Source organism: Lycorma delicatula, chromosome 4 (assembly GCF_047948215.1).
Source record: "Lycorma delicatula isolate Av1 chromosome 4, ASM4794821v1, whole genome shotgun sequence".
Lineage (NCBI taxonomy): Eukaryota > Metazoa > Arthropoda > Insecta > Hemiptera > Fulgoridae > Lycorma > Lycorma delicatula.
In genome coordinates, this window is record NC_134458.1 from 69,017,822 (window position 1) to 69,032,673 (window position 14,852).

The 14,852-nt window shown below is 29.4% G+C and overlaps 1 protein-coding gene across 3 annotated transcripts in view; it reads right to left on the reverse strand.

The window, feature by feature from the left end:
• Nucleotides 1-14,852, reverse strand: part of Esyt2 (extended synaptotagmin-like protein 2) — a 96,241-nt gene that overhangs the window by 32,852 nt on the left and 48,537 nt on the right. For 2 of the 3 annotated variants that reach the window (XM_075363261.1, XM_075363262.1), the window contains exon 10: nt 2,083-2,131. In XM_075363261.1, the coding sequence (XP_075219376.1) occupies nt 2,083-2,131 (49 nt within the window). Of the gene's footprint in view, nt 1-2,082; nt 2,132-10,854; nt 10,941-14,852 lie in introns of all 3 variants that reach the window. The other variant, XM_075363263.1, reaches the window with a different exon arrangement.

Genomic DNA, 14,852 nt, shown 5'->3' on the forward strand with positions numbered 1-14,852 from the left:
CAATACCTATCAACTGTTGACTGACACCAGTTTCTTAACATGTTTTCCACATATCAAATTGTTTTTAAAAATAATTTGAAAAAACATAGTTTAAGGAAGTTATGAAAATGTCATGTGAAAAAATGAAATCATTGGTTTGGCAAAAAATTGACATCAGAAGTTTCCACATGTACTTTTCATGTTTTTTTTTCTTCTTTTTTTTATAATTTCTCTTCGGAACGATATTTATAGTAGTAAAAATAATAAACATTTTAATGAATAATTTGAAATAAATTTCTTGATGAATTTTTGATATACAGTATCTTATAATAATTTTTATTGGAATTAAAGTAAACAGAAAAATACTGAAACCTCACAAAAACAATTATTGTTACATCAATGCATTTAATTTTTCATCAAAGTTAATTACCAAAAACTTTTCAAAATTAAGTTTTGATAATTTGTACAAATAAAAAAGTACCATGTAAGAAAAAAAAAAAAAGTACCATGTAAGAACATGTAATAAAATATATTATCAGTTAGATTGTAATAATCAACTGTATTATCATGGGAACACCAAATTAGGATGCAGCAAAAATATGCATTAGGTTAAAAATAAATTAACATAAAGATAACACTTATGATATCTTTGTCAAATCAAAAACTTTTAACAAACATATTTCATACAGTACTGCAAACTACTACAAAAATCTGTACTTTTTAAACACTGTAAATATAATATGTTTTAGTTGTTTAGCAATGGAAACAAGCAGTATGCAGTTTAAAATCAATGAACATGAGGAACCATATATGGCCCTCTCATAAGCAGCCGCAGCATTAGTACCATGAATGCATTTCTGTAATAAGCCTAAAAAGCAATCTTCTGGATGGAATTTTTTTCATGATTTTTCAAATTTAATTTAATTCTGAAAATCCTTCATTTTTTAGTTATGCCTTGTGAAGATTTTTATGCTGATTTCTGCTTCAAGGGTAAAATGAAATCATGCTGTAACTCTTGAAACTTAAATTAAAAGGTAAATTTGAAAAGTGATACTCAAGTACTGCAATTTCCTTCAATTCTAAAAGCATACAAAACTAATACATAAACTTCAATTGTTCATCAGCTGTTAATACTCCCAACATACAAAATAAGAGAAATTTCTCAGTTTATCTTTTCAAAACTATTTCTAAATAATGAATTTTCATTTCTTTATATTTTTAACCTAATGCTAATTACCATCTTATTTCATTTTTCTTTTTATTTATTTTTAATAATTGATTTTGTTTCTAGATATTTTTAAAATATTGAAGTGATTCTTGTTTCAATTTAAAATTAGAATGCTGTATTTTTCTGCAATGTTTTGGATTATTTTGTTTTTAATGAAAATCCAACTTCTTAAACTCTTTTTTATGTTCAATTTGCATTATTTACTTCTATGGATTTTCTCAGAATTAAATTCTTTAGACATTTTTTTGCAAAATTTTATTTACTTACTGGAAATTTAACAAAATTATTGTATATAAAAAGCAGAAAAACTGTTTTGTAACCTTAATTTTTTGAGTTCTAATTTTTTCCAAAAATTACTAGATACAGTTCTGGAATTAATTTTATTTAATTTTTCAAGTAAAAAAAAAAAACAAAAACATACGAAACCAACAAATTTAACTCTTACTTTTAATTTCAGTATGACTTCATTTTACCCTTAAAGCAGATATCAGGGAAAAATATTTTAGAAGCTGTAACTCAAAAACTAAGCGTTTCCAGACCCATGTTTATATAGACTTTCTTCACTTTCTCTTATAGAACATATCCTGAAATTCTGTCTGTTCCTTCATGGAACAATCTGTAAATGTTAACTGAAATCATCAACGGATCTTTTATTAAATTTATTATTTACTGTATTTCAAATGTGTGAAAAACCCATTTATTACAAATCAAATTTCAAACATTAAAAAAAGTATTAACTGCAAACAGTAGAATATATAATGAATAATGAATTTATATTTTAACATGCGAGTTCTTATAAGTAAATTAAATAATTTAACAACAAAAAGAACTAAAAACTGAAGTTACAAAAAATAAAATAAAAACAAATCTCTTACCGTATCTGTTTGTTTTTTTTTAAAAGCAGTATTAACTTCAATTGTAGCCCTGAAAGAAAAATAAAAATATATAGCAAGCTTACAAAATATTAAACAAAATATATGTGATATAAATACTTAACATAATAAGCAAGATTTAAATGTGTTAAATAAATACAAATGCTTTGGAGAAAATTCATATTTAAACTAAATATTTGTGAATTTAACTGTTTATAATACCAATAACTAATCAGTGAAACAGAGTTGTATAACCATTACTTTTTTATTTAAATATGTTAATTATACTAAAAGATTGTAGTGCATTTATAAATTGAAAATAAAAATAAGGATTTAAAGTTTCTTTTTTTTTTCAAAAAATATTCCTCTGCATCAAGCTCAAATAGTGTATAGTACACATATTTACTATTAAAAATGTAAGAATAATCAAAAACATTTTCAAAACTAAGAAAACCAAAAATACTATTACTTTAGCAAAATTTATGATTAATGTAAGGCACATAGACTTATCAGCGGTTTCCTGCTTAATTTATAATAAAATATGAAATATAACACCTTCTGGGCCTAGTAATTTTTTAAGACAATTAACTTAAAACATCTTCACCAGCCCTCCCACCCACATTTGCACAGTACTTTCTGATGATTTTGAAATTTAGTCGCTACAACTGCTTCAGTTGTGGTAACTTTTTTTTTACGTCTGATCATTATTTGATAAATATATAATCAATTTTACCTTCAAATTTTTAAGGGAATATTCAGGTTGATGAATTTTTCTATATATGTAACAAAGTAAATGAATTTATTTGACTGCTTTAAAATATCTTTTGCAGGAATATCATATTTACCCTCCTCTATGAATCATGAGACCTTGCCGTTGGTGAGGGGGCTTGAGTGCTCAGGGATACAGAGTAGCTGGACCGAAGGTGCAACCATATCGGAGAGGTATCTGTTGAGAGCCAGACTAAGGAATGATTCCTGAAAGAGGGCAGCAGCTCTTTCAGTAGTTGTTAGGGGCGTGAGTCACAATGACTTAAACGGCCGTATCAACATCACTCAGTCCTCTGAGTACTGCGCAGCTGAAAGCAATGGAAAACTACAGCTGCTTTTTTTCCAAGAAAATGTGGCTCTCTGCATTTTCACATAGCAACAATGGAGGCGCCTTCCTTGGTAAAATATTCCGGAGGTAAAATAGTCCCCCGTTCGGATCTCCGGGTGGGGACTACTAAGGAAGGGGTCACCAGAAAATTAAAAAATAACATTCTACGAGTCGGAGCGTGGAATGTTAGAAGCTTAAAAAAGGTTGGTAGGCTAGAAAATTTAAAAAGGGAAATGGATAGGGTGAATGTGGATATAGTAGGAATTAGTGAGGTTCGGTGGGAAGAAGAAGGCGACTTTTGGTCAGGTGATTTTAGAGTAATTAACTCAGCGTCAAATAATGGGCAGGCAGGAGTAGGTTTCGTGATGAACAAGAAGATAGGGAGGAGAGTGGAGTATTTCAAAACGCATAGCGATAGAATCATTGTAATAAGGATAAAATCAAAACCTAAACCGACAACGATTGTTAACGTTTATATGCCTACAAGCGCCCATGATGATGATGAGGTAGAGTGTGTATACGAAGAGATTGATGAAGCAATTAAACACGTAAAGGGAGATGAAAATTTAATAATAGTTGGAGATTGGAATGCAAGCATTGGAAAAGGCAAGGAAGGAAATATAGTGGGTGAATATGGGCTGGGCAAAAGGAATGAAAGAGGGGACCGACTTATAGAATTTTGCACGAAGTATAATTTAGTAATTGCCAACACCCAATTTAAAAATCATAATAGAAGAATATACACTTGGAAAAAGCCAGGCGATACTGGAAGGTATCAGATAGATTATATCATGGTTAAGCAAAGATTTAGAAATCAACTCGTTGACTGCAAAACTTACCCTGGAGCAGACATTGATAGCGACCATAATTTGGTGATAATGAAATGTAGATTGGGGTTTAAAAACCTGAAGAAAAGTTGTCAGATGAATCGGTGGAATTTAGAGAAGCTTGAGGAAGAGGAGGTAAAGAAGATTTTTGAGGAGGACATCGCAAGAGGTCTGAGTAAAAAAGATATGGTAGAAAATGTAGAAGAAGAATGGGAGAATGTTAAAAAGGAAATTCTTAAATCAGCTGAAGCAAACTTAGGCGGAATAAAGAGAACTGGTAGAAAACCTTGGGTTTCAGACGATATATTGCAGCTGATGGATGAACGTAGAAAATATAAGAATGCTAATGATGAAGAAAGTAAAAGGAACTATCGGCAATTAAGAAATGCTATAAATAGGAAATGCAAACTGGCGAAAGAAGAGTGGATTAAAGAAAAGTGTTCAGAAGTGGAAAGAGAAATGAACATTGGTAAAATTGACGGAGCATACAGGAAAGTTAAGGAAAATTTTGGGGTACATAAATTAAAATCTAATAATGTGTTAAACAAAGATGGTACACCAATATATAATACGAAAGGTAAAGTCGATAGATGGGTGGAATATATTGAAGAGTTATACGGAGGAAATGAATTAGAAAATGGTGTTATAGAGGAAGAAGAGGAAGTTGAGGAGGATGAAATGGGAGAAACAATACTGAGATCTGAATTTAAGAGAGCATTAAAAGATTTAAATGGCAGAAAGGCTCCTGGAATAGACGGAATACCTGTAGAATTACTGCGCAGTGCAGGTGAGGAAGCGATTGATAGATTATACAAACTGGTGTGTAATATTTATGAAAAAGGGGAATTTCCGTCAGACTTCAAAAAAAGTGTTATAGTTATGATACCAAAGAAAGCAGGGGCAGATAAATGTGAAGAATACAGAACAATTAGTTTAACTAGTCATGCATCAAAAATCTTAACTAGAATTTTATACAGAAGAATTGAGAGGAGAGTGGAAGAAGTGTTAGGAGAAGACCAATTTGGTTTCAGGAAAAGTATAGGGACAAGGGAAGCAATTTTAGGCCTCAGATTAATAGTAGAAGGAAGATTAAAGAAAAACAAACCAACATACTTGGCGTTTATAGACCTAGAAAAGGCTTTCGATAACGTAGATTGGAATAAAATGTTCAGCATTTTAAAAAAATTAGGGTTCAAATACAGAGATAGAAGAACAATTGCTAACATGTACAGGAACCAAACAGCAACAATAACAATTGAAGAACATAAGAAAGAAGCCCTAATAAGAAAGGGAGTCCGACAAGGATGTTCCCTATCTCCGTTACTTTTTAATCTTTACATGGAACTAGCAGTTAATGATATTAAAGAACAATTTAGATTCGGAGTAACAGTACAAGGTGAAAAGATAAAGATGCTACGATTTGCTGATGATATAGTAATTCTAGCCGAGAGTAAAAAGGATTTAGAAGAAACAATGAATGGCATAGATGAAGTCCTACGCAAGAACTATCGCATGAAAATAAACAAGAACAAAACAAAAGTAATGAAATGTAGTAGAAATAACAAAGATGGACCCCTGAATGTGAAAATAGGAGGAGAAAAGATTATGGAGGTAGAAGAATTTTGTTATTTGGGAAGTAAAATTACTAAAGATGGACGAAGCAGGAGCGATATAAAATGCCGAATAGCACAAGCTAAACGAGCCTTCAGTAAGAAATATAATTTGTTTACATCAAAAATGAATTTAAATGTCAGGAAAAGATTTTTGAAAGTGTATGTTTGGAGTGTCGCTTTATATGGAAGTGAAACTTGGACAATCGGAGTATCTGAGAAGAAAAGATTAGAAGCTTTTGAAATGTGGTGCTATAGGAGAATGTTAAAAATCAGATGGGTGGATAAAGTGACAAATGAAGAGGTATTGCGGCAAATAGATGAAGAAAGAAGCATTTGGAAGAATATAGTTAAAAGAAGAGACAGACTTACAGGCCACATACTAAGGCATCCTGGAATAGTCGCTTTAATATTGGAAGGACAGGTAGAAGGGAAAAATTGTGTAGGCAGGCCACGTTTGGAGTATGTAAAACAAATTGTTGGGGATGTAGAATGTAGAGGGTATACTGAAATGAAACGACTAGCACTAGATAGGGAATCTTGGAGAGCTGCATCAAACCAGTCAAATGACTGAAGACAAAAAAAAAAAAAAAAAATCATATTTACTTCAAGTGAATTTATGCAAGTAGGTTATAAAAACAACGGCAGTCATTATTAAAGGTTTTATCTAATTTTACCTTGGTACTTACATTATTTATCTGTAATATCTTTAATTAGAAAAAAAATATGTTTAGGATTATTCTGTTGATTCTGAAAGTATTAACTTTTCTGTTACAAGTTATTAAATGTACTAGAATTAAAAATCTGATACGATTTACAATTTTGAAATTAGCTCTTCTTTAGAATCTTTCAATTACTGTTTAGAAGGTGTACTTAACTTTCATACCAGTAGAAAATAAATACTGCATAAATGGTACGGGAAGTCTTCAACATTTATAATCACATAATGCTTATGGTCGAAGAAGTATTTATAAACAACAAATTACAAGATATGGATTATTAAATCTAACTTTTTATATTACAAAATCTACCCTGATCTGAGGTAGCTGTGTGGATTTATTACCTCATTTCTTCATGAAGCATGAAGAATCCCTTCATGCTTCTCTCCCTTTGGATAGGTAGTATAGGAAATGAAGCTACCACCTGTGATAAATTTTAGGTGCCCCTACCTCTTTATTGCAGCTTGCAGAAAGGCAATGTGTATGTGAGAGTGTCTTGGTATTCTGCTTCCTATCCAGGGAAAGGGGCCTGCATAAATGTAGTTATTCAGCAGCCTATTGTGAAAAGCTGGGCTTCTATTCCTCCTAAAATCTAACTGAAAATCTAACATAAGTAAGAAATCCCTACCCTCCTTGTAATTCTGGTACAAGTGTATGGCGATGGGGGTTATAATATTACAGTCTGACTGTTCAGCTATAATTACTCCAAGGATATGAAACATTTTCAATTATATCAGTATTCTCAAGTGTTGCATTGATATAAAAGCGATGGTGTATAAAACAATCAAACTATAATAATAAAAAATAATATTACAAAGGACCTCATTAATATATTGTTATTTAACAATAGCTTGTAATCTCTAGTCTTGTAATGCGACCTTTAGTGTCCGCTTGAAGAGTACATATTGTTATTATGTTTAAAATAACATTAAATATTAATTTTTAAATTTGGTCTGTCCAAGGAGACTGAATGACTTGAGTTGAAGTTCAAAATGTTCAGCATGCTGCACTATAACTACATTCACAGAACAGAAATAGAAACTATTCTGTCACAAAACCTGAGGAACACCCAACCTTTGTATTGCTTATAAAATAACTTGTTAAAGGTTACTGTAAGTTTCTCCGTTGGTATTACAATGATATCCTAAGAACTCAAATCCACTTAGGATCATTACCATGTGACCGTGAGCACTGTGGAAGTTTTACAGACCGACAAAGAAGACATCACATATTCAATAATACAGACCATCTTCTTCAATCAGAATTTTGTTTACTTGACCTAGAGAAGAAAATTCTACAAGGGATCAAATGAATAAATCTATGAAAAATTAAATTATAAAAACCTAATCTAACACATCAACAAATGAGTATTTATAAAACCTTAAAAAGTGATGGTACTTGAAAGTTTCTAAAATAAATACTGGTTAATAAATTACAGCAGATACACTTTAATTACTGGATATAAGTATTCAGTAATGACCTTCAAATATTTTTACCTTGATACATAGTTACAGATTTAAACTTTGTAAGTCATTACACATTACAGTAACACTGAGTCCATCTAAATTTTTTCTTCATTAACAAAAGATTAAGGTAAAAATTAAATTCAGAAGCCAATGAAAATTATTTGTGTGTTTACACTACAAAATCCTTACCCATGACAACAATTTATCCAAGATCTGTCATCTCAGTAAGACTATGCACGTATAAAAAACCACTTTTATTTCTAAATGATTTTATACTGAATTAGAAATTTTTAAATCGATTAAGTACCACAATCATATAAAATATTAAAATACCAAACTGATAAAACTGAATCAATAATCTATATAAACTATGAACAGATTTGTTAAAAAAAAACAAAACAATTCAAATGATCTATAAATTTTTTTAAGAACAAAAATGTATCAAAACATTTAATTTTTTTAAATAAATTTATCAAACAGTTCAATTTTTAAATTAAACCTACAGTATATATTTTATTACTTTTTCTTTCATTTGGATACTGTATATACAGATTTATTAGAATATATTTGAATAAAAGAATAATTGTGCAAAATATAACTTATTAAGCAATCAATTACCTTTATCTGATTAGCAACTACAAGAGTGTATACAAGATACAAAATAAAGAATATTTTTATTTTATAACATTTTATAAATTATCTTTGTAAATCAACAAACAAATATTTTCTGATAATAAACAAAATAATTTTAATTCACTTACACATACATATTTTCAGTTGTTAAATAAGTTTATGAGAACTATTTCAAAAAAATTTAAGTAACTGAAACATAATTATTTATGTACAGATATAGATATAAAATTTAAAAAAATGCTGCAAATGACAACAAACAGAAAAATTAAAAACACTGCATAAAAAGCAGGAGCAAAACAGCGAGCCAAGTTATTAATTCATGCAGTTACTTAAATATCATGCTTGTAAAATTTTTTTTGTTATTTTCCAAGAAAAAAGTTTTGCATTTTAAAATACCTTTATGAGATAAGATGAAGACCATATATGAACAAGTTTTCTCCCTCTCAGCAATCATGCCATTTATGATATTAGATAGCAGAGGAAAAACTTAAATTTCCATAATTTAATCAAGTCCTTAAAACTTCACAGTTGTGATTCAGAAGATTAAGCCTCTATTACCCCTCTCAAACAAGTATAATCATCTAATAACAGTGGTCTTACAATTATCTATACTCATATTGAAGACTAAGAATACATTAACATAAGACTAGAATAATTAACATTCAATTTCCTATTTTAAATAAAGATAAATTATTTAATTTATACAAAACAAATAATCGATATAAAAATAACAATTTGATTAAATCCAATAATGAATTCAGTCTCAATTAAAGAAAAACTTAAATATCGATTCTTTTTTCTAATAAAATTACATCTCAGATGTGATATTAAACAGTATCATACCAGGATTACCTAACAAGGCTGTATCAAGTAGATTACATCCTTCAGCTTATAAATGAGAAGTGACCGGCAAACTCTGATGTAGATAAACAAAGAGTAATGTATTTTAATGAAGTAAAGCTCACTGCTGATTGGTCTAGACCCTCAAATCTGATGCAGACGAACAGAAGGAAATGTACTCTTATGTGGAAACAGTACTATGTAATGGTTGAGGGACCAAAAATATAAGAAGCCAGAATAAACAACAAGAAAACTGAACTACTTTACAGTACTGCATTCCAATTTAGAGGGATTATAAGACCTTGATTTAACCCTATAGTCAGTTTAAAAACAAGATTTATGAAATAGTTTGGAAGACAGGGAAGATAAATTCCTGGATAGGACCACAGGCAGCTACCCACTATAAAGATACATTATCCCTACTGGTCCTGACATTCTCAGCATAGCCTTATCAGGATCTGACCTACATCCATAGTACGAAAAATTGGGGAAGAGATTAAAAGTAAGATAGAAAGGAAGATGAGGAAAAAGAACAATCTATTCAAATAAGAACTGTAGCATAACATAAGCAATTCATCCAGAGGATAACTTGAAGGACACTTCAACAGCAGGCAACCATTCTACTCGCAGTCACTTGGAAGATCAGGGTAGTTTTATTCATGGTGGGAAAATCACACTACTGATCAATGATTTTGGGTTGACCACATTAAATACATACACTGTATCAAAGTATACTTTTCACCAAGAAATTAAAAAGACATCTGAGAAGAAGGTTTTCCTCATGGTCTCGTAGCACCTAGATATATTCAATTAAATTATAAAGTGTTAAACTAGACTCTTACGGAGGGTATAATTTACTGTAATATTTTGACACGGAGGCATGATGAAAAAAATATATTTTCAATTTTACTAGTTTTATATTACTCATTTCTTTATTTATTTATCACATAATAAGAAGCAACTACAAATATTATAAGGAAATGTAAATTTACCAATAGGTATAAAACTGGGAGCTGAACTTCATCACAGTAAGAAAGCCACATTATGGAAAACCATATTCTGTCTCAATCTGAATTGTTTGCAATCAACAAATCAAAAATAAATCATTGTTCACACACCTGGAGGTGTAAGAAAAATGATTTAATCATGAAGTACATGAAATCCCAAAAGATATAAAACATTAGAAAAAAATAAAGAATTATCATCTGACAGTTCTAAAAATAGAAACATTGTATTTTATAAAATGTGTATACACAGTCTATGAATATGTTCAATCTTAAAACCTGAGCTGAGATATATGGGGCATAATCACTCCACAGCTAAATTAAGTATAATATTCATCAGTTTATTCAATACCTTTTGGTTCTGATAAAAAATCAGAATATGAAAAACAAAAAATGGTAATTATTTTGCTGTCTAAAACCCATAATTACAGCTAGACTTAAAAATGGCATAGAACTGAGAAACATTTTTTACTATGATTATTTTGCAATCAACATTTTAGTAAAATGTTTCTTACTCAGAGCTAAAGATATGAAATTTTTATTTTTTTTTTAAATTAAAAAAAAAAAAACAAGCCAGTACCTGCCTAGATTATCATCAGTTGCAGCATTATCTTTGTCAAAAAGTCGCAAAACAAGAGACTGGCCGATAGACTCCATCACAGTAAACTATACAGAACAATTAATAGTGATTTCTTAAATGGAATAAATATGTTAAAGAATTTTTTTAATTAGCAACATGAACAAAAAGAATTTCAGGATCTTTTCATAAGAAATGGTCTGCATCAATAACATTTAAAGCACCTTAAAAATAAAAAAATCCTACACTGCAGCATACATACAATGTACACAGCATCTGATAAAAATTCCTAACTCATATTAATAGTTTTTCACTCTACATTGATGTACCCTCTTCCTGACATTTTCAAAAACATCGCCTAAAGAGGCGAAACATCGCCTGAATTAAGAAAAGTCTTAATTCTGCTCCATTCTGAATTGAATACCATACACAAGTTTAGGTAAACCTATCACCCCAGTTATATTTCACTAGAATTTTACAGCGCTGTCATGATAAGCTGTTATATAATGCTAAGCTTTAACTTTCTTTTATGCAACCAAACTGTCTAATTCAAACAATTTCAATATAAATTATAACAAAAATAAAAAAGGAAATTAAATTAATTTCACGTCATACATGACAATAATTTTTTTTTTTAATCAGAGGAAATAATAATGTTAATAAAAATGTAAAGTAAAGATGAAAATTTGTACAGCTGAAACCATATTTGATCTTTAATTAGTAAAGGTGATGTCAATCTGATTATTTCAGGATTGTGCTCTTTTACTTTATCTTTATAATTATTTTGATGTACCATAATTTTGTTACTTACAATTAAGTTTAAATTACAAATTACCTTAAGCCTGTATTTATTGGGTTCACAGCATACATTTTTAAAAGTATATCTACTTCAAAACAGAACTAATATTTTGTTAAGATATCAATGCTGATCCCACAGCATATTCTTTAATTTAAAAAAAATAATTTCTGAAAATGATGTGGCCGGATCATTAGGCTTTATTTGAACTACATTTTATAAAATTTTTAAAGTAGGAAGAAAAACTAAAAACCTGTATTGTACTATCAAACACTGAACCAGGAAAATAAAGAAAATTCTTTCCTGACATGAATATGAAATATATGTCGAACAAACATAAGTGCCAGTCTCTAATAAAAATGTACTGGAGCAATGAATTAACATGTTCCAATGTTAATGCAATCAGTAAAGAACGCAGCTCCAAATAATTTGCTAAGTTCACATATCTTAATTCAATTTCTTATGGCTAAAATCATAATGCTGCTGGAATTCACCATAATTTTGTGAAATTTATGGACTTACAGTACAAAATAAAAAAAAGTAGCAATGTGATTTTAACGCAGCATGCAATGCTTATGATAAGAGAAACAGGGGAACCCAAGTACTTAGGAAGAAGATCTCGTTGAAAATGTGAATGTAAAAGTTTGCAAAAAAAAAAAATTTAAATAATATGGTACTTAAAAATTCTTCCAGAATTTTTAAAGATTTAAAAAATGCATTGAACAGAATTGTTACTGATAAACAAAGCAATCATAAACTGTCTACAAGATGAGTTCCAAAAAAGGGTAACTGACGCACTAAAAACAAAGGATGATATATAGATAAGGATTTTGCTAATCAAAAACTAAAAGAAACATATCATTACTGGGAATGAAAATGGTTCCATTCATTTTAAGCTGAAACAACAATGCATGGAGTGATATCATTCAAGAACAGAAAAAAAAAATTAAAGCACAAAAAGTCAATGCGGTTATATGAAATAACAAATATGTTATTTTGTTTAGCTTTATCGAGCTGGGAACAATAATCACAGCAGAGCTGTACTATAAAATGCTTTTAATATTGATACCCACCATTCAAAACTGCCAAAATCAGATGATGTCCAGTGCTGCCCGCATTCACATCCACACTATTCATGATTTAGCGGTTCAGATGGGATCTTTTAATCACCTCCTTATAGCCCAGGGCCATATCTTCAATTAGATCAAGGAGTGGCTTGGTATGCAATAGTTTGAGAATAATGAAAATGGTAATGCTTAATTTACTAGGGAGTATATTTCAACATACAGAATAAAAAAGTAGTGCTTTTAATACAAGAAGTGTTTAGAAAATGATACACCATATATAATTTTCTGCATAGTAAAATGATACTATGTAGAAAAGTAACTTTGATACAAACAATTAACCATATTAAACCAGTAATACAATTTCCTTCCTAGTTTAGATTTTAATAACAGACTGTGTCCCTTACTTTTTATGTATGCTTCATATTAAAAGATATGTTTTTCATAATTAAGTCTGAAAGCAACATAAAAAAGTAAATAATCTATAAATGTTTATAATTCAATAACATATATGTCAACAAATTCTAATTCTGATCATCAATATTAGGTATCATACTTTAAGTTAAAAAAAAAAGAAACAAATCATGAACTTAAATTATCAACTCTGATAGATTTTATACTAACTACTTCAGAGCAACATTAAAAAACCACAACCATGAATATTAAATGCACAGAAATCTATCATATGTCAATATTTACTAAGATGTGTAAGAACTATGGCCAAAAATTGGGTAGTAGTCAGAAAAAAGTACGATATGAGGAATTATTTTAACAAGGCACATCATCAGTTGAAGATTTCTGCAGATCGCCTAAACTGAACAACATTATGTTACAGATTCTGTTTTGATGTGAATCCAAAGAAACTACCATCTGCAACACCAGTTCTTACTTGTCTATTATCTGGTTAGATGGCTACGTTATAGATTTTATCAGTTTATAAAACAGCAGAATTTCAGCAATACATAATTAATTTTCACATGAAAATCCAGATTCATAAAGAAATTAAAGTTAAAGAAGGTATATTAAAAAATGTAAAGAGATAAGATAATAAATCTTATAGAATAAAGGTATATATAATGCTTAAGCAGATACTATGAAGACAGGTTAGTGCAAATAAAATAAACTGCATATGACCACTTCTTATGAAAAGATAAGACTGAAAGTAACTGAAAATTTATACAAAAGCTGGATTATTGATGCAGTACTCAAATGTAATGCCTACAAGCTACTACAATCTTCACATAATGTTTACTGACACTACTGTGCGCAGTAAATATTAAAATGTGAAAAAAAATGTTTTCTTATTCCTAAATGAATTTCTAAAATAAAAAATACACACACATTCATATACAAAACACTGGAACAAGTTATATTATAAACACTACTTGATACAAAATCAAAGTGCCAGTAAAGCTTAGTTAAGCAAAATCATTTTTGACTCCAGTACAATACAAAATACAATTCTCAGAGATAACTTCGTTAATGTAATAATAATGAAATGGAATTTGTCAATCTGTCTAATCAATCCTTTAATTTAATCTAATAAGGGGAGGGGAGAATTTAAATGTGTAAAATAAAAACTGGAAGATAATTAGAAAGTGTATAATAATAATGTATGTACAAATATTGCTTCTGAAACTCTTAAGACAAAATAATAAAATAATGTTACTAAATGTTTTAATAAACATAAAAGTAAATAATATTTTAATAAAAACACAGACCACTACAATTATCATTTTGGTTGACTGCACAAATTACATCAGGCTGCGCATCATTAACAATAAAAAAAAAATCCAACAATATAATGGCCGACTGAACAGTCATTATTCTGTGTAGTTACAAAGTAATATTCATGTGCAAATTCAACTGAATGTATAAAACTTCGGCTGCTGCATACTGTTTTTACAAATAAAATAACTTCAATCCAGAGCTACAAAAAGAGGGGGTACAGGTAAATGAAGAAACACTGTATCACTTTGTTTACCATGACCGAGTGAATAAGACAGATGAATTTTAAACATGGAATTCTAACTATCCAAAATATTAAAATATTTTAAGACAGTAAAATCAATCATATTTCGTTAATAAACTGTAGTCTAAGGTATGTTGGTGAAGTGATACTATATAGTAACATCACTGGA